The sequence below is a fragment of the Haliotis rufescens genome, unplaced genomic scaffold, assembly GCF_023055435.1.
Source record: "Haliotis rufescens isolate VD_foot unplaced genomic scaffold, xgHalRufe1.0.p SCAF_21, whole genome shotgun sequence".
NCBI classification, from domain to species: Eukaryota; Metazoa; Mollusca; class Gastropoda; order Lepetellida; family Haliotidae; genus Haliotis; species Haliotis rufescens.
Genome location: NW_025963902.1, coordinates 8,119,073 through 8,138,945, shown reverse-complemented (window position 1 = coordinate 8,138,945; position 19,873 = coordinate 8,119,073). Strand labels below are relative to the sequence as shown.

General features: G+C 40.9%; 2 protein-coding genes and 1 long non-coding RNA gene across 3 annotated transcripts; 1 reads left to right on the top strand and 2 right to left on the bottom strand.

Annotated features, from left to right (window-relative positions):
- On the bottom strand, nucleotides 1-1,514 carry LOC124111475. Its single transcript, XR_007222558.1, has 4 exons — nucleotides 1,469-1,514; nucleotides 758-910; nucleotides 268-326; nucleotides 1-98 (listed from the first exon to the last, which is right to left on the bottom strand). It is a non-coding gene; the product is annotated as an uncharacterized LOC124111475 (long non-coding RNA).
- A 6,464-nt stretch (nucleotides 1,515-7,978) lies between these two features.
- Nucleotides 7,979-9,880, bottom strand: LOC125382949 (guanine nucleotide-binding protein subunit gamma 4-like). The gene is made up of 2 exons (XM_048401327.1): nucleotides 9,867-9,880; nucleotides 7,979-8,804 (listed from the first exon to the last, which is right to left on the bottom strand). Exons 1-2 carry the CDS (start codon nucleotides 9,878-9,880, stop codon nucleotides 7,979-7,981), a joined length of 840 nt encoding a protein of 279 aa, XP_048257284.1.
- A 329-nt stretch (nucleotides 9,881-10,209) lies between these two features.
- LOC124111476 lies at nucleotides 10,210-14,661 on the top strand. The gene is made up of 6 exons (XM_048401057.1): nucleotides 10,210-10,281; nucleotides 11,348-11,526; nucleotides 12,823-12,858; nucleotides 13,489-13,662; nucleotides 14,194-14,252; nucleotides 14,547-14,661. The coding sequence occupies exons 2-6, from the start codon at nucleotides 11,358-11,360 to the stop codon at nucleotides 14,550-14,552; spliced, it is 444 nt and encodes a 147-aa protein (XP_048257014.1). The 5' UTR covers nucleotides 10,210-10,281; nucleotides 11,348-11,357; the 3' UTR covers nucleotides 14,553-14,661.
- The last annotated feature ends 5,212 nt before the right edge of the window (nucleotides 14,662-19,873 follow it).

Here is a 19,873-nt window from a genome sequence, read left to right as displayed (position 1 = left end):
ACAAAGTTTATTCACAAGAATTGTAATTGCACAATGTAGTAAGGATTTCAAGCCGAGAAGTCATGCACGCAGTGTCAGTCATCTTGAGCTCTTCATCCCTGCAAAAGGAGAACGTAATATTTCATAACAATCTATATGGCATTACATACAAAATTAACCAAGTAAAGGTATGGTACATAAATATTAAATTACACGGTTGTACATATATGTACTGTATTGTGGCAAAATTTGTTTTCATGTCATGTTAATGGTATGAATAACACCTACCCGGTAAGACCCATATCCCTGGCTGCCGGAATGGGATCCCCACTGGTTCCATCGGTGACCTGCAAATACAGCAAACTACTGTTATAAGGAACATGCTTATAACGAACTGACGGATATAACGAACTTACTTTTTAGTCCCGACTATTTGCGGTAATTATGCTGAATATATGCTTATAACGAACTACGGTTATAACGAACTAAAAATAATAGTCCCTTTGAGTAAACCGTAGTTTACTGTAGTCATATGCCTTACTATGTCATATATTCCATGTGACCAGAGGTGAAATTGGGACAAAGACAGAGACACAATTGGATATTAATAGCACTTTAATTACTTCTCGCTGTTTTCCGTTCATGTAAAACCAGGCATCTGGTCATAGCTACATGACATTTACACATGTGTATAACAGAAATGTTAATATTAAGTATTACAACATTAATATTATTCATAGTATTATCAAATTATTATACATTGTGTAAATTGAGGTACCTTGTTGATAACGGTCATGATGTCCGGGGTAGGTGTTTAAGTGCTCAGGGTAGGAAGGTAGGTGTAGAGGATAGGTAGGGTAGTGACGCGACGGGTAGGTTTGTCTGTAGCTCGGGTAGCCATTGACATGGGACGGCACAGATTGTCTGTATCCTGTTCAAATGAAAGCATTTATTATGTTATTGTTGATAGATGAGAGACAAACGGTATACGCTATTGATGTTGCAGTTATGTATAAACCTACAGGTGAGATGAAATGGGGTTTAACGTCGCGTCCAAGATTATTGCACTTATATAGCGACATGCATGCACGTGTTTTGTGTGTGTGGCTGCTTGTACTAGTCCGGACTGATGCCGATTCATAGTGCTAGCTGACGGAGATACCATGCCGCAGGTTAACATGAATACCCCACTCGGACACAGCATACTGTCTCCGAGCCGACCAGTACTAGTCCTTGTTTTAGCCCCTTAATGCCGAGCGCCAGACAGGGTAACAACAAGTACCATTTTAAAACGAACCCCGGACCTTCTGCTCACCGGGCCGACGCTCTACCACTAGACCACGGAGGCGGTGTATGAACCTACAGAAAAGGTATAACAATAAAACATAATTTACAAAACCAATTCACCCAGTAGAAAGAAACAAATAGCTGGTAATATCTTACGTCATGTTTATCAGAGAGACGGTGATTTTGGAAACAAAAGACTTACTTCTATAATGTCCCTGAGCGCATCCTCCCCACAGATCTGGAAGGAATACAAGACGTGCATGTAAACAATCTAATCTGATAATATATAAGACGTTATATATTAAATTGAATAGAAACATTTAATTATGATCTTGCTGACAATACACAATGCTTTTATTCTCAGAACATTTGCAGAATATCAGATAATAAGAACATAGCAGGTTACATGTTACAGTGCAATACGCACACAGTCACACTAAATATGCCCCATCGACTGGATCATCTTATAGTAAACTAGTCCCCAAGATTGTGGGGGGCACGTGTGGCCCAGTCGTCAAAGGCGCCACGATTTGCTGCGCAGAGTTGCGTCCCTTGGGCACGCCAGAAATCTATGATTTTGGGTTCGAATCCCGGTTCGCCCCGAATATGTTTTTAGGTTTGCCAGCACCATACCCGTGCTCGTGGGTTTCACCGAAGTGGTAAACGTCCGATACCTGCATCACTTCGGGCTTTCCTCCCACATTAAGCTGACACGCCGTGATATAACTGTAATACTGTTAAAAGCGGCGTTAACCCAAACTCACTCACTCACCCCACGATTGCGATATCAACTATGATGAATTCCCTCATTTTCTGAGCAAACCTTAAAACTACCCTGGTTCATTGTAAAAAAATAGTGATATAATGATTGCGTCCAGGTAAGTAGTATTTTCAACAATGATTGAAATAAGGTTAAGTATTTCTTAACTTACCAGTAGGATACCTGTCTGGGTAATAGTTGCCGGGGTAGTTGTTAGGGACGTACTGATTCCTGTATTGCACATTCGGGTACTGCTCGTGGGGTGGATATCGGTTGTAAACAGCACCAGAACATACCAGGACGAATGCGCAAATCAGAGCAAGCGACACGATAGACACCATGGTTGAGATTCTTCGAATAACAATTGACTCAAACACACATTGTTGACAAGTGTAATATGTAATTTCGTTTTAAACGCATCAATTATATATATATATATATGTATGTATATATATCATTATTAACAATTTGACACAGCATATTGTTCTAAGCGTAAAAAATTGGATAGGCCTTGATCATGTAGGATCGAGCAAGATATTCTGGCATGAAAGTTGTTAACCCAATATTTATGAGCAATCATAGACGGATAAGCTAATAATAAAAGAATAAACAATACAAAACTATAATATTGTAATCATTATTTTGGAGAAACATTGTAGGTTTTTTTTGGCAATAGAGTCAAAGTGATTGGAAATAATCAATAATAACACACAGTCAGCAATCTATGTAAGATTCAAGGCATCATGTAAACCAAAATACGATTTCCACTTTCTGCTATTAGTACAAAGCTTATTATTAATTTTTTGCTGACAGATATTCTAAATAAATAGCATCTTTTAATACTTGTTTAAAAACGTCCATTGAGGGTTTCATTTTCTTTAAACAAGAAATAAAAATGAGTCTCTTAGCTAACATAATAATATGATTATTTGCAGATTTTGCAATTATTTTACCAAACCATACATTAAATCTTGTAAAAAGTATATGACAAGTTCCAACAGAATTAAAAAAAGACTCCAAGTTCTGACCGGGTTGTTAACGACATCAAACATGGCCATCATTTTACGAAAAGAAACCCCGAATTTGCACACTGATAGGTTAACTGAAGGACTTACTCATGTAGGGGCACCCACAAGAATAGTAATAGGTAGGCGAATGGTGATATATACTACATGTGAATTTTAAGTTGAATAGTGAGAATATACTACTGATTGTTTTAAGATTGAGAAGATAATACCAATCTCAACATAGAATAATTATTTGCTGGCGTAATGGGACTGAGGATACAAAGGCATCAATTCGATAAGGTAGATGTGTAATGCTTAACATTACACTGCAATTTCTATATTCTATGAAGAAAACAATATGATCTTACCGAATATCCAGTTATGAGTCTGACACCGGGGATGTAGATCTAATGTGAGATAGTAACGAATCAATGGTTCTTATGTAGAAGTGAATAGACCCATGATGAATCGTTTGACGCATTGAAATGGCCATTTGCTTTTGACCTACACAACTCACTACAAGCTACAGCCAATAAACGGCCCTGACTGGTTGGTCACCTCGCGTCTGAAGGGCATGTGAGAACAATGAATCTGCATGTCGTTAAGGTATATGATCATTTGTTATTGTAGTGAGAGCTTTTACATCAGCCTAAAATAATCTCATTTGTTTCGGTTAATTTCGTTTTCATGGTTTATATTAAAAGTAATGTTTTCATATTTATTTTCTTACAACTTACCACTATGCTTGTTAATTAACCCTTCAACTACATGTACTTCTGCTTATGTTCGTCCTTAGATGCGAATGGATAGATACTAGTCAGCGTTTAGTGACTGTTATTAACACTTCGTTCTAAACCTTTAAAATGAAAATATAATAGTTCTATATCCTAAACAAACAAACAAACATTTTACAAGTACATATGTAACTGTCAACCGCTATTGCAACTTCAACAAGTTATGTTGCATTAATAGTTGTTCTTCCCGTCACTGATTGCAATGTTTTCAAGTTATGTTGCATAAATAGTTGTTCTTCCCGTCACTGATGGCAATGATTTCAAGTTATGTTGCATTAATAGTTGTTCTTCCCGTCACTGATGGCAATGTTTCCAAGTTATGTTGCATTAATAGTTGTGCTTCCCGTCACTGATGGCAATGTTTTCTATTGTTACTTTCTATAATAAAACTTCTCTAATGCTGTTTTCAATTTCAGTGTTACAGATCCAGGAATATTTTTCGATAACTGAAAAACCTCACGTAACTTAGTTATGTAGTTGTATTAAACATACTGGAGACAAGTAGCCATAGTATAGAATCTTTGCGAAACCATACGACAGACTTCCCAGGATGGTACAGAAAGATCTCATATCCTAACTGTATGAGGGGCGGTCCGGTAGCCTAGTGGTTAAAGCGTTAGCTCGTCACGCCGAAGACCCGGGTTCGATTCCCGACATGGGTACAATGTGTGAAGCCCATTTCTGGTGTCCCCCGCCGTGATATTGCTGAAATATTGTTAAAAGCGGCGTAAAACCATACACACTCACTCACTAAATGTATAAAAGAGATGATCATTGATTGCTCTCATCTTGTCAATGGAATTCCTGTACTTTTTTAACAATTCGTTTTCGAACACATTATGAGTGTAGTAATACTATTAGTAGCAACAGTAATATTTTTGTGATATTGTCATCACAAGTGGAAATTCATATTGATGTTTATGAAAAAAATTATAAGTATGTTTTGCACTACTTGAAGAACTGATTAGGCACCAAGGCTTACCATTTCTTCTTTGACGATTGTTTTATTGTTACAGCTACTGCTACGACTAATGCATTTGTTGTTATACTGCAAACACGATTGTAACAATGTAGCATGTACAATATGTCATATACATACTATGCGGATCCATATACTTACATGTAGTTTATTTCGTCTGGCACTACATGCCCGTAATTGACATCATGTACTGTATTAAGAAAACCACAATGTCATAACACGTGGGTTATCTTGGTACTCTTCCTTCAACCGTGACGTCATGAGAACAAATCATCAAAGGCTTTATACATTCATTTATCAACACTTGCCAAATCCCTTGACTTCCTTATGATAAAATGGAAGACAACGATATATCGTTCTCAAATTCAACTTCATTGTGAAATATGACATAATATTGTTGATGAAGAGATTTCAGCGTATGTTGATTGTAAAAACTACAATACCAGTCCTGGTCCCATACAACCAACAAATATCTCTATGTGACTATGGACTAATCGGATATAGAATAGGGGAAGTCGTTTGACCCTGATATTCAAGAATCGTATATAGAATATGGGGAGTAGTTTAAGCCTGATACTCAAGAATCGGATATAGAATAGGGGGAGTAGTTTGAGCCTGATGCTCAAGAATTGGATGGAGGACACAGGGATTATTCTGAAAATAAGTTATAGGTTAAGAAAAGTAAAGTGATTTAAGAGAGACACCTGGAGTCCAAATAAAGTTAAATATAAAACTGTAATTAAATTTCTGGTATTAAAACATCTGACACACAATATTGGTGATTGTTCTTAACCTGACATTTCAGAATAGAAAATGAGGAAGAGATCTTTTCTGTAATCATTTTAATTCAAAACAAGGGGGTTCATTTGGGCCCAGTAGGGGAGTTAGCTGAGCCTAGAGGGAGTGTTTTGAGCCTGGCTAGGGGAGTCATGTGAGCCTTGGCCAATATGACTGTAGAGTCTTTTGAACCTAGGCTCATGAGTCTAGAGTCAAATTTAGTCATTTCAGCCTACCACACCGGCATCGTACAATTCCAGGACGTCATGTCAGTCAATACACTCCTTATTACTATTACAAGAGATAAGGAGAAACTGGGAAATCTACCTACATTACAAACTTTTATTGACAAAAACATATTGACGATTAGGGCACAATTGTTGTCTATTAAATGAAGATCTATTCATATGCAGTCTGTTAAATGATCCTTCTTGTTCTACCACTTGAAAAGTTACCATATTTATTTTGAATGTTGTAATTATGACACCATGCGATGTAATTTCTTTCAGACATTATTAAGAGACATTAGGTTCAGAAGTACTTTTTTTTATTGATCTTGACATTTTTTAATCGGGATTAATCTCCTTCACATGAATAACCTGTACCTTTTAAAAGTTGTTGTCATCCTCAACAGACTCCGAAAGGGTGCTGGAATGTAGGCAAACAAGAACACTGACAAAGACGAAATAAAAAGTATAAGTAACCAACAATATCAGAATTAATCTTCAATACATCTTTTTCTTTTCCTTGTTTTCTTTTCATCTTGCAATTTAATGGCCTGGACTTTCTGGAGTAGTTTGTGTTGGGTGAGTATTAGACATTTGCATTTTTTGTTTGTTTGTCTCGTCACGATATGGCTTAAATATTGCCGATGTGACATTAAACTTTAACTCACTGTTTGTTTGTTTAACTTCTTAATATACTTTATTACACTATACATGGGAATAGAGCAAGGTGTTTTCCTCTACATAGCTGCATATGAACACATATGCATCTTCATTTAATGTACTGCAATTGTGCCTTAAGATACAGTACTATATATTTTATAAACGTTTGCAAAGTAGGGAGTGGATTTTCAAGTTTCACGTTATCTCCTATTATAAATGAACGTTTTGATTGACATGACCTACTGGGGTTGTCATACGCCGACGCTTGCATTGAGGGGGAGTTTAAAGAAAACAACTTGTCTCTTTATCAACAATAGTTTATTAAATTCAGAATGAGACATCCTTCCGTCATTCTATTGCAGTTTATCTCAAGGAGGTACAGACTTTGACACGTGTTCATGTATGAATGAAGCATTTAATTATATGCTGTCCTTGACGTCAAAGTGACAGGACGAGCGCCAACATAGTGACATGGTGGTTGCTTTTTTACATAATTACAGTTGAAAGTACATATGTAGACACTTACATGTACGTCATAAGTTATTTCATCAATATTTATACTGGCGCTTGTGATGACTACTGTAAAAGTGTTATATTTATTTATTGTTATTTTTCAAGATGACAATTAATTTCCTATCTACATTAAAGCAATCAAGAAAACCATGATATCCTTAGTGTTGTGACACAAGTGTCTACGATACAGAACACGATGCCCATTGCATATTAACGTGAGGTTGTATAGTAACAGCATGAAATACAAGATGTGTTCCGTAAATTACCAATACACTGGATTTCAGGGCCAGTAGCAGTAGCAGTAGTAGTAGCGACAGAAACAGAAACAACAGGAGTAGCAGTCGTTGCAGTGATCACAGTAGCAGTAGCAGTAGCGACAGAAACAGAAACAACAGGAGTAGCAGTCGTTGCAGTGATCACGGTAGCAGTAGCAGTAGCAGTAGCGACAGAAACAGAGACAACAGGAGTAGCAGTCGTTGCAGTGATCACAGTAGCAGTAGCAGTAGCAGTAGCGACAGAAACAGAGACAACAGGAGTAGCAGTCGTTGCAGTGATCACAGTAGCAGTAGCAGTAGCGACAGAAACAGAGACAACAGGAGTAGCAGTTGTTGCAGTGATCACAGTAGCAGTAGCAGTAGCGACAGAAACAGAAACAATAGGAGTAGCAGTCGTTGCAGTGATCACGGTAGCAGTAGCAGTAGCGACAGAAACAGAAGCAGTAGGAGTAGCAGTCGTTGCAGTGATCACGGTAGCAGTATCAGTAGCGACAGAAACAGAAACAGTAGGAGTAGCAGTCGTTGCAGTGATCACGGTAGCAGTAGCAGTAGCAGTAGCGACAGAAACAGAAACAACAGGAGTAGCAGTCGTTGCAGTGATCACGGTAGCAGTAGCAGTAGCGACAGAAACAGAAACAGTAGGAGAAGCAGTCGTTGCAGTGATCACGGTAGCAGTAGCAGTAGCGACAGAAACAGTAGGAGTAGCAGTCGTTGCAGTGATCACGGTAGCAGGAAGCAGTAGCGACAGAAACAGAAACAATAGGAGTAGCAGTCGTTGCAGTGATCACGGTAGCAGTAGCAGTAGCGACAGAAACAGTAGGAGTAGCAGTCGTTGCAGTGATCACGGTAGCAGTAGCAGTAATGACAGACACAGAAACAATAGGAGTAGCAGTCGTTGCAGTGATCACGGTAGCAGAAGCAGTAGCGACAGAAACAGAAGCAGTAGGAGTAGCAGTCGTTGCAGTGATCACGGTAGCAGTAGCAGTAGCGACAGAAACAGAAACAACAGGAGTAGCAGTCGTTGCAGTGATCACGGTAGCAGTAGCAGAAGCGACAGAAACAGAAGCAGTAGGAGTAGCAGTCGTTGCAGTGATCACGGTAGCAGTAGCAGTAGCGACAGAAACAGAAACAATAGGAGTAGCAGTCGTTGCAGTGATCACGGTAGCAGTAGCAGTAGCGACAGAAACAGTAGGAGTAGCAGTCGTTGCAGTGATCACGGTAGCAGTAGCAGTAGCGACAGAAACAGAAGCAGTAGGAGTAGCAGTCGTTGCAGTGATCACGGTGGCAGTAGCAGAAGCGACAGAAACAGAAACAATAGGAGTAGCAGTCGTTGCAGTGATCACGGTAGCAGTAGCAGAAGCGACAGAAACAGAAACAATAGGAGTAGCAGTCGTTGCAGTGATCACGGTAGCAGTAGCAGTAGCGACAGAAACAGAAACAATAGGAGGAGCAGTCGTTGCAGTGATCACGGTAGCAGTAGCAGTAGCGACAGAAACAGTAGGAGTAGCAGTCGTTGCAGTGATCACGGTAGCAGTAGCAGTAGAAGCTGCACCATCATGAACACATGTGAAAACAATTACAATAAGGATTGGAAATGAACAAATCTTATACGCTTACAATGATTAACACCCATGGTCGATGATGAAAATGTAATACACGATCAGCCTAATTTATCACTTGCATAAATACAAACAATCGAAAATAACATACCCTTGGTTACTCCGATAAAAAACACTTATCAATTTGTTTACGGTAGTGGTTTAAAATGGGTGTTCCAACTATCCAAGACGTTTGATAAAAGCAAATATAAAATGCGTCAAAATGTGCATACAGTAATAATGCTCTTCGTACTAATAGAACAAGTGGAAGCATTAGTTATAGCAGCAACGCGTGGTGACAACGAGAAACAGCAGGAGCAATATTATGTGTTGTAATGGCCTTAGCAATGCAAAGTGGTTCATGTAGTAGTAGTAGTAGTAGTAGTAGTAGTAGTAGTAGTAGTAGTAGTAGTAGTAGTAGCAGTAGTAGTAGTAGTAGTAGCAGCAGCAGTAGTAGTAGGAGTAGCAGCAGTAGTAGTAGTTTCACTAATAAGTTATCAGTTCATGCTAGGAACTGTAGTGGCAGTAGTGGCAGTAGTAGTAGTAGTAGTAGTAGTTGATTGGTTGGTTGGTTTGTTGTTTAACGCCGTACTCAGCATTATTCCAGCTATATGACGGCTGTCTGTAAATCATCGAGTTAGGACCAGACAATCCAGTGATTAATATAATAAGCACCAATCCACGCAACTGGGATCGATGACATGAACCAACCAAGTCAACGAGCCAGACCTCCCGATCCCGTTAGACGCCTCCTACGACAAGCACAGTCGCCTTTTACAGAAAGCATGGGTTGCTGAAGACCTATTCTAACCCTGATCTTCACGGGTCAATAGTAGTAGTAGTAGTAGTAGCAGCAGCAGCAGTAGTAGTAGTAGTAGTAGTAGTAGTAGTAGTAGTAGTAGTAGTAGTAGTAGTAGTGCTATTTCTGCTACTACGACTACTACACCAACAGTTCCAAGGATAATCTGACGACCTATGATAGAAATGTATCGAAATGAGGTAAAGCTCACAACAACGTGACCATTATTTTGATAAGGATGATTGGTGATTATATTAATAATAACAAAACTAGAAACATAAACACAAATGTTGTCAGTCACCTTGTGCAATAAAAAAAGACATATTTTAAGAGTCATTGTTTTGACAGATGCTCCAAATGTCATGAAGGCGACACAGGGTTATACCCCGTGACGGATGAATGACTTAAACAATTCCTTGCCACCGGATGTCTGTCAGCTGTGGTGTTACCAACCAGTCACAGCCGTTTATTGGCTGTAGCTTGTGACGAAGTAGAAATATAGTGATAAGGAAATGCTAATTTCCATACGTCAAACGATGTTTTTATACGTCTATTCACTTCTATATAAGGCCCAGTCTCTCACCTCAGAGCAACATCAACGGTTCAGACGCACATCTGCTGTTCAGGTAAGACAATATGTTTCTATCTGCACACTAGAATGAACTGTGTAAAGTATAGCATCAGCCATGGCGAGCTCTCTTATAAAAGGGTGAGGTGAGGTGAAATGGGGTTTAATATCGCGTCCAAGATTATTGCACTTATATAGCGACGTGCATGTACGTGTGTGTGTTTGTGTGGCTGCTTGTACTAGTCCGCACTGATGCCGATTTATAGTGCTAGCTCACTGAGATGCCATGCCGCAGTTTAACATGAATACCCCACTCAGACACAGTATACTGACTCCGAGCCGACCAGTCCTTGTTTTAGCCCCTTAATGCCGAGCGCCAGACAGGATAACAACAAGTACCATCTTTTAACGTCTTTTGGTATGACGCGGCCGGGGATCGAACCCCGGACCTTACGCTGTTCGGGCGGACGCTCTACCAGTAGACCACGGAGGTGGTCCTTATAATAGGGGCATTACGGTAGCTTATATAACTCACTGATTGGTAAAGACGTGTTTGCCGTGTCGCAGACCCTGGTCCAGTACCCTATCTTGGTTCAGTGTACGAAGCTCGTTTTGGTGTTCCCTATTGGGACACTATTACTTTTCATGGAAATAGCATCACATACATATATGACGTAATACTTCCTTTAACATATTAATAGGCAAGGTTTAGTCCATACAAAAGTTTCTCTTTGTGTCTAAGGGGCGGTCGGGTAGCCTAGTGGTTAAAGCGTCAGCTCGTCACGCCGAAGACCCGGGTTCGATTCCCGACATGGGTACAATGGTTGAAGCCCATTTCTGGTGTCCCCCGCCGTGATATTGCTGGAATATTGATAAAAGTGGCGTTAAACCAAACTCACTCACTCACTCACTGACTTTGTGTGCAAAGTGAGCAGTTAGGACGAAACCATGTTCAATATTTTAGTCTATTTTTCTGCTTCCATAAAGATTGCAACACATGTACAGTCGTACAGGAGGTCTCAAACGTAAAAAGAAAGCTATCAATTCCTTTTTTATCAAATTTACGTGTACGTGTATTACGTCATTTTACAGATATCATTTTAAGAAATATGTTGTTCTTTCAGAATCTCAATCATGGAGTCTATCTTGTCCCTTGCTCTGTTGTGCGCATGCTCCTTGGTATGTTCCGGTGCTGTCTATAACCGTTATCCATCCTACGGGCAGTACCCGGATGTACAATACAGAGATCAATACTACCCTAACAACTACCCTGGTAACCAGAACCCAGACAGGTATCCTACTGGTACGTAAAGCAATAATCAGCCTCACTTTATGACCTTTGTGAAACGAAATAATTAAATTACTTTGTAGCCATATGATCGTATTAATTCAGAATCGACTTTAAACAGTGTCGGGAGTTTAGTGGAGTATGGGTATTCATAAAATGAGTGTTGAACTTGATGGACGTCAGGCCGTGGCTCGTCATTCACATACCTACAGCTGGCTGCTCTGCGATCACGTACTGAAGTAGCTACATATACTAGTGTGGGACAGGGCCGAAGATCTACAAACTCAAAGGAGTCAAGCTGCCGAACGCGGTCACTATCCAACTAGGGGGCACGGGTGGCCCAGTCGTCTAAGGCGCCGCGATTCGCTGTGCAGAGTTGCGTCTTTGGGAATGCCAGAAACCTATGGTTGTAGGTTCGAATCCCGGTTCGCCCCGATTATGTTTCTAGGTTTGTCAGCACCACACCCGTGCTCGTGGGTTTCACCGAAGTGGTAAACGTCTGAGACCTGCATCACTTCGGGCTTTCCTCCCACATTAAACTGACACGCCGCGATATAACTGGAATACTGTTAAAAGCGGCGTGAAACCAAACTCACTCACTCACTCACTATCCAACTACTCTTGCTTAACTTTAACTGATGTGTCACCTGGTGTGTGACCGCGTGTCATTATGGGCCTCATCTCATGTATTTAGGGGGCACAGGTGGCCCAGTCGTCTAAGGCGCCGCAATTCGCTGTGCAGAGTTGCGTCCCTTGGGCACTGTTGACTTTGGGTTCGAATCCGGGTTCGCCCCGAATATGTTTCTAGGTTTGTCACCACCATACCCATTCTCGTTGGTTTCACCGTAGTGGTAAACGTCTAAGTCCTGCATCCCTTCGGGCTTTCCTCCCACATTAAGCTGACACGCCGTGACATAACTGGCTTAATGTTAAAAGCGGCGTTAAACCAAACTCACTCACTCAGTCACTCACTCTCATTTATTAATATATTTATGTTATAAACGTCTTTTAATTACGGGTGTGATGACTTAAATCGAGCGGAATCATAGACAGTAAATAATTTTCGAGAGAGTGTCGTAAATAATATGCAGCTGTAATATATCTGCGTGAGGGACAAGTTGGATGTTTTCCAATGCTACTTATTCAACATCTTCCCGAGGCAAGAGACTGTAAAATTCCAGTTTCCACATGTCCAGTTAACTCCCTTTGTCTCGGGAAGATGCTTTTTCAAATGTTTAACACTTAGTAGTCTACCAATGACACATATCATCTAAAGAAGCAGATTGTGTACATGTCTTGTGTTACTTCCAGATCTGTGGGGAGGACGTTCTCAGGGACATGACAGAAGTAAGACCCAAGTATCTCAACCACGATCAGACAAACGTGATATATTTCCCTCTATACACTCATACTCATTTAAACCTCATTACCTTGGCCGCCTCCGGGGTCTAGTGGTAGAGTGTCCGCCCGGAGAGCGTCATACCAAAAGACGTTAAAGGATGGTACTTGTTGTTACGCTGCCTAGCGCTCGATATTAAGGAGCTAAACAAGGACTGGTCCGCTAGGAGTCAGTATTCTGCTTCAGACTGGGTATTCATGTTAAACTGGGGCATGGCATCACAGTGGGCTAGCACTATAAAATCGGCATAAGTGTGGACTAGTACAAGCAGCCACACACACACATGCATGCACGTCGCTGTGTAAGTGCAATAATCTTGGACGCGAAGTTAAACCCCATTTCACCCTACCTCACCTTAATACCCTCCATTTACTGAATGAGATGAGAAATTTATTCTTTCATATTTAATAAAAAAAAGGGTAAATACCATGCGAAAACATACGTATTATTGTGCAGGAATTCCTTCTGAAATATGCTTAGTATCGTGTTGAATAAATGATGTTGATGTCACCATCGATGGCTTCTATTATGTGCTTGTTACATACCATATATCATAATGAATGCTTTCATTTGACCAGGATACCGTCGATCTGTGCCGTCCCATGTCAATGGATACCCGAGTTACAAACAAACCTACCCGTCCAATGACTACCCTACGTATCCTTCACACCTACCATCCTACCCGTCAACACACACCCAAACCTACCCTGAACATGTGAACACCTACCCAGCGCATCAAGACGGTTACCAAGGTATGTGACAAATACAATGGACAATACCTTCTAGCACAGTAATTAGAAACATATCCATCATCATCATCATCATCATCATCATCATCAATTAATCTTTTTCGGTTTATGCATTCATCATTGGGAATCACAACCAAATACTACCCGTGAAGATCCGGGGTAGAATAGGTCTTCAGCAACCCATACTTGCCGTAAAAAGCGACTATGCTTGTCGTAAAAGGCGACTAACGGGATCGGGTGGTCAGGCTCGCTGACTTGGTTCATACATGTCATCGATCCCAATTGCGTGGATCGATGCTCATGATGTCAATCACTGGATTGTCTGGTCAACACGAATATTATTCTACAGACCGCCGTCATATAGCTGGAATATTGCTGAGTGCGGCGTTAAACAACAAACAAACAAACAAAAACACAACGAAATGCATTATTTTTACAGGAGTGCGAAATAATCGGTACTTGATGTGCTCGTAAAATACCAAATTTATTTTTTCTCACGCTGTATTGCACAATAATGTATGTGGATATTTGCAGGTCAGAGATGGAACCAGTGGGGAGCCCAGTCCGGCACCCAGAAATATGGCTCTTACCGGGTAGGTTTCTTATCCTTCATTGGAAATAAGTCAATCAGAATTTAAAACTTATTCAAATCTTACCTCTTACACCAACTTAATTTGGAGGTGTCCGTCAAGACATAACATGAATTAATTGATGAACATTTTATATAATAGCTTGGGTATTGGTACAAAATGATAACAATAACATCGAGTATTTGATATATGCAATAAAATGACAAACGTGTATATAGTTAATAGTGTTCAACTGACAAGCCACAATATTCTTTCTTTTCCATTTTATATGAAACAGCTTACGTTCTTTATTTGCAGGGATAAAGATATAATTGATGCTCATCCGTGACCTCCAAACTTGAAATCCTCGCTACAGATTATGCAATGTACAAGTCTTTGTGAATAAAGTTTATATTAAGATGTGCTGTTGTTATGTAGACTTTTACTTCAGACAGATATGGTAAGACAAACACCTTGTAACTGTCAACATATTTAACATTACTTGACTGACATGATGCATTCGCGATTCAGCAGCCCGCACGTCTAACTATACGACGGGATGGATTTCAACTGCTATGTCAATTTACATGTCACCTTTAATTTGTACAACATTAAAAAAACAGTCAACAATGACAATGTAAGAGACACATACGAGTACATACCTCGACGGAAGACACAAAGTTTTTTGTTTGTTTGTTTATTTGCTTGTTTGTTGTTGACCACCACCACCACCACCCCATCACAAAACCCCCACCCTCACCCCCGACCTCACCCCCACCCCCACACTCAGCAATGTTCCCGCAATCAGTGGGATCATGCCGTCCGGGGCGGTCGGGTAGCCTAGTGGTTAAAGCGTTCGCTCGTCACGCCGAAGACCCGGGTTCGATTCCCGACATGGATACAACGTGTGAAGCCCATTTCTGGTGTCCCCCGCCGTGATATTGCTGGAATATTGCTAAAAGCGGCGTAAAGCCATACTCACTCACTCACTCATGCCGTCCTTTACCCTTATTGCACGTGTGGTATCGGCTGGTCATGCAGCAGGAGCTTTTCACTTTTTCGCATTTTCTACAAATAAAACGTGCCGTGGACGTATAAAGTTTTCTTTGAAGAGCATTGTTGTGTTTGAACGATGTGTTTTGCATTGATTTAGTTTGAACTTAATTTTGTTGCATTTTCATTTTATATATATCGTCAGTTTATATATATTGCTCATATAACATGGAACGTTAACGACTGAATAATCAGTCTCGAATATTGACCGAAACAATCCCATTGTATTGAAAATGTGAATGGATCATTGAAAATCTCAAATAACACCAGGTGTTCACAAATACGGTAAACATGTCCGACTCTACCTGTTCCACCCGCTCTGTCCTGCTCTACGAGCCACCCACACACTTTACAAAAATAGGGTGAGTGTTTCCCTGTTACCCAACGCGGCACCACCCAGCAATTATACCCTTCCCGTGCCAAGGCGATCGTGTGAATCAAAATGGCTTGGTGTAATTTGGCGAAGCGTCGTACAATTACCCTGACCACAGCCTTCTTGCCAACTGTTTCTAAACAGGGATGTGATCGAGATTCTTTGGAACGCATTGTGCATTGTTACTTGTTGGTCGTTACCGGTGGGGACGAAGCGTCCGCCTAATCCAGTTTCGAATCCTTGAAACAACGTCTATCCACTTAATTAATAGTTGGGAACCTTTGATTACTCAAATATTGGTTTAAGCTGCGTAAAATCAGAGGACCTTACTTAAGCCTCATTCTTTTTCAAATACAAAAAATGCAATGTTCTGCTGTAAGGTGAGACGGACGCTCTTCCCAAGTGTCCTATGTCCTATGTCCTATGTCCTATGTGGGATAGGTGAAGAACTCTATAACTCGACGTTCTATTTAAGACGATATCACTTTATGGTCACAGAAATTCTAGTCTCTAGGGATTGGTTGGTTGGTTTGTTGTTTAACGCCGCACTCAGCAATATTCCAGCTATATGACGGCGGTCTGTAAATAATCGAGTCTGGACCAGACAATCCAGTGATTAATATCATGAGCATCGATCCACGCAATTGGGATCGATGACATGCATCAACCGGGTCTCTAGGGAGTATACAAGCTGCCTGTTAGACGTTAGAAGGTTAACAACCACATTGCCATCTCATGCTACCGGGTACCCACTCACTGCTGGGTGAACAGAGGCCCATATTCGAACATAGACACTTGCCCAAGGAGACGCCACATATGTTACAAGTGCTTCAGTGTAGGGCCCGACCGAAGCCCTAGAAACTCTCAGGAGCCAAGTTGCCGAAACGCGGTCACCCATTCAAGGGCTCTCCGCGACTGACGTTGCTTAACTTCACCTGATTTGCGCCTAACAGGCAACTTAGGTTTTGTACTCCCCAGGCCAGGGAGCTGAAAATGAAAATCTAGCGCACGCTGATCATGATCCATTGATAACAAGTAGTAAATACTCATATCCTCCGCCAATACCGCCATTTTAGCCTAAATCAAAGTCGCTGCCATGGAAACTCGAATTTTTTTTCTCGAAAAACCCAAACTATCAAAAGGCACCATTTCACCATTAGTCCTATCCATGTGCCAAGTTTGGTTAAGATATCTCTCATGGTTTTTTAGTTCTGCTCCGGAAACGACACTTGATGGACGGAAGGACGCACGGACAACACCCATTTCTATACCCGCTTCCCACTTCGTGGCGGAGGATAATAATATAGCACTCTTTAGGGTGTGGATTTGGCGAATTATAAATATGCACATTACAGTTACGATCTGTAAAGGAAAAACTGCTTCCCTGCGTCTGAGATCAAATAATCGTGGGTTTGATGTACACATTCGCCCTGACCAAGGTCACTGGTTTGTCAACACCGTGCTCGTTGTTGTCAGAGACATCATGTTTGGTTTTCGCCCGACGTTAAGCTATATCTATTACTGAAATACTCTTCAGGGTGCCATAGGAGTCAGCTGTAATGAATCGTAAAGAAACCTCTTCGGGTACAGGACTTACACAAATAACGGGTGACTATCAATATCTGAGGTTGTGCTTCATTGATATCCCAGTGTCCATTCAAGGCGTGTTCCCACAATCGACAATACAACTTCAATCTAAACACACTCATGGGGGTATATCAATATTGTGTTTCCAAATTGCTATCTGATTAAGAATGCATGTCTCTTTTTTATCCCACGAAAGGTGGATCAATAAAAATGGCAGTATACTTTTGGCGTGGGTGTGAATACAACTCACATATTATGACTGAGATGTTTAGGGGCAGACCGTTTGATATTCGGAGGGTGGGGGTGAGGTTGGGGTGGTGGTGGTGGGGGGGGATGAGGTTGTGGGGGTGGGATGGTGTGGATGAGGTGGTGGGGTTGGGGTGGTGGGGGTGGGGTGGTGGAGGTGAGGTTGTGGGGATGGGGTGGTGGGGATGGGTGTTTGGGGTGGGGTGGTGGGGATGAGTTGGTGGGGGTGAGGTTGTGGGGTTGGGGTGGTGGGGATGAGGTGGTTGGGGTGGGATGGTGGGGATGAGGTTGTGGGGGTTGGGTGGTGGGGGTGAGGTTGTGGGGGTGGGGTGGTGGGGGTGAGGTGGTGGGGGTTGGGGTGAGGATGGGTATATACAACTTATAATTTGATCTCGAGAATAGTGGAAATATTGTTAGCCTGATTCCGATCAGCTCCCCAGCTACCGAGAAACTACTTTTGAAAGACACGAGATGAAGTGAGGTTTAACGTTGCGTTCATGCATATTGCATTTATGTAACGACGCGCATGCATGTGTGGCTGTTTGTTCTAGTCAGTAATTAAGTCGGTTTTATAGTGCTAGCCCACTGAGAAACTATGCTTCAGTTTTGTTTTGCATTTTTAAACATATTTTATTCATGAAAAGAATTGGGCACAATTTATCACAACTCAGAACGACATCTCACATAGATTTACATCTAAACTTATAAAAAATGAATACAATCAACGACAGAAAGGGAAAAGAAGATATAGAGAAACGTTTGTAAACTAACATTGGTGACTCAAACTGTTTTGTTTTCTTTATATATATATATATGTAAATGTTGGTTCCTAAAGATGTGTCCGTTCACATTAGGTGAATCTGCATTGCCAACTAGCATCAAGTCAATATTACATCACACAGTTACAATAGTGAGTGACCCGTGAATATGCGGGGTAGAATAGGTCTTCAGCCACCCAAGCTTGCCGCAAAAGGTCTTTTTGTAACAGGCGACTATGCTTGCCGTAAGGGGCGACCAACGGGATCGGGTGGTTAGGCTCGCTGATTTGGTTGATGCTCATGATGTAAATCACTGGATTGTCTTGTCCAGACTTTATTATTGACAGTCCGATGTCATATAGCTGGACTATTGCTGAATGCGGCGTTAAACAACAACAGACAAACAAACATTCCAGAATGCCTTCACATATTTACACGACAGAAATAGATTTGTCCTATTTTCACTTTCATTCTCACAATAAGTGCATATATTTTTGTCATGTTTTTCATCAGTTGCAGTTCAATTTTAGAAAAGGCTATTGATCCAATCGGTAGTATTTCAGTAAAATCCTTTATTGTACGTGGAATGAAACAACATGTAGGCTAGATAGGTCTTATTTCGCAGCCAAATCTTCAGAAACATATCCGTATGAACCAAAATCACTGTGCGTAGTTAAGACGCTTTAATTTTATGCAGACATTCCAAAGGGTAAGCTTTCGGTAAACGGGCTTTCCAAATTAAAGGATTCCGGTCAACTGGGTTTTAATATACTAAAGTAATTCCAACATGTGTTGCGAGGGAAAGTGATAAACAAAGCGAGCTCACAAACACTCCCATCTTCAGAGAATGTGAGAAAATATATTCGGGCCACCCACACCCACACCCGCCATCGGTACAACGATCTTTCTCTACGGGAATCAGTTTGATGAATAATGAACAACAAAATGTGAACTGTGACATGTCTATTTTATGTTGAGCATTATCTCAAGTGATTCCGGATTTCAAACAATGGCATAACTGTATATCGAGCTCATTCTCTCCTTGCCTGAAGCCGTAACTAATGGGATCTGAACCCTCTACACTCGATATAATGGCCATGTTGACGGTAGATGTAGACAAACTAACAGGTGCAAACATCACCATTTTGCATTAGATGTAGACAAACAAGCGGGTGCAAACCTCACCATGTTACATTAGATGTAGACAAACAAGTAGGTGCAAACATCGCCATCTTCCATTAGATGTAGACAAACAAGTAGGTGCAAACATCACAATGTTACATTAGATGTAGACAAACAAGTAGGTGCAAACATCGCCATGCTACATTAGATGTTGACAAACAAGTAGGTGCAAATCTCAACATGTTACACTAGATGTAGACAAACAAGTAGGTGCAAACATCGCCATCTTCCATTAGATGTAGACAAACAAGCAGGTGCAAACATCACAATGTTACACTAGATGTAGACAAACAAGCAGGTGCAAACATCACAATGTTGCATTAGATGTAGACAAACAAGCAGGTGCAAACATCACCATGTTACACTAGATGTAGACAAACAAGCAGGTGCAAACATCACAATGTTGCATTAGATGTAGACAAACAAGCAGGTGCAAACATCACAGT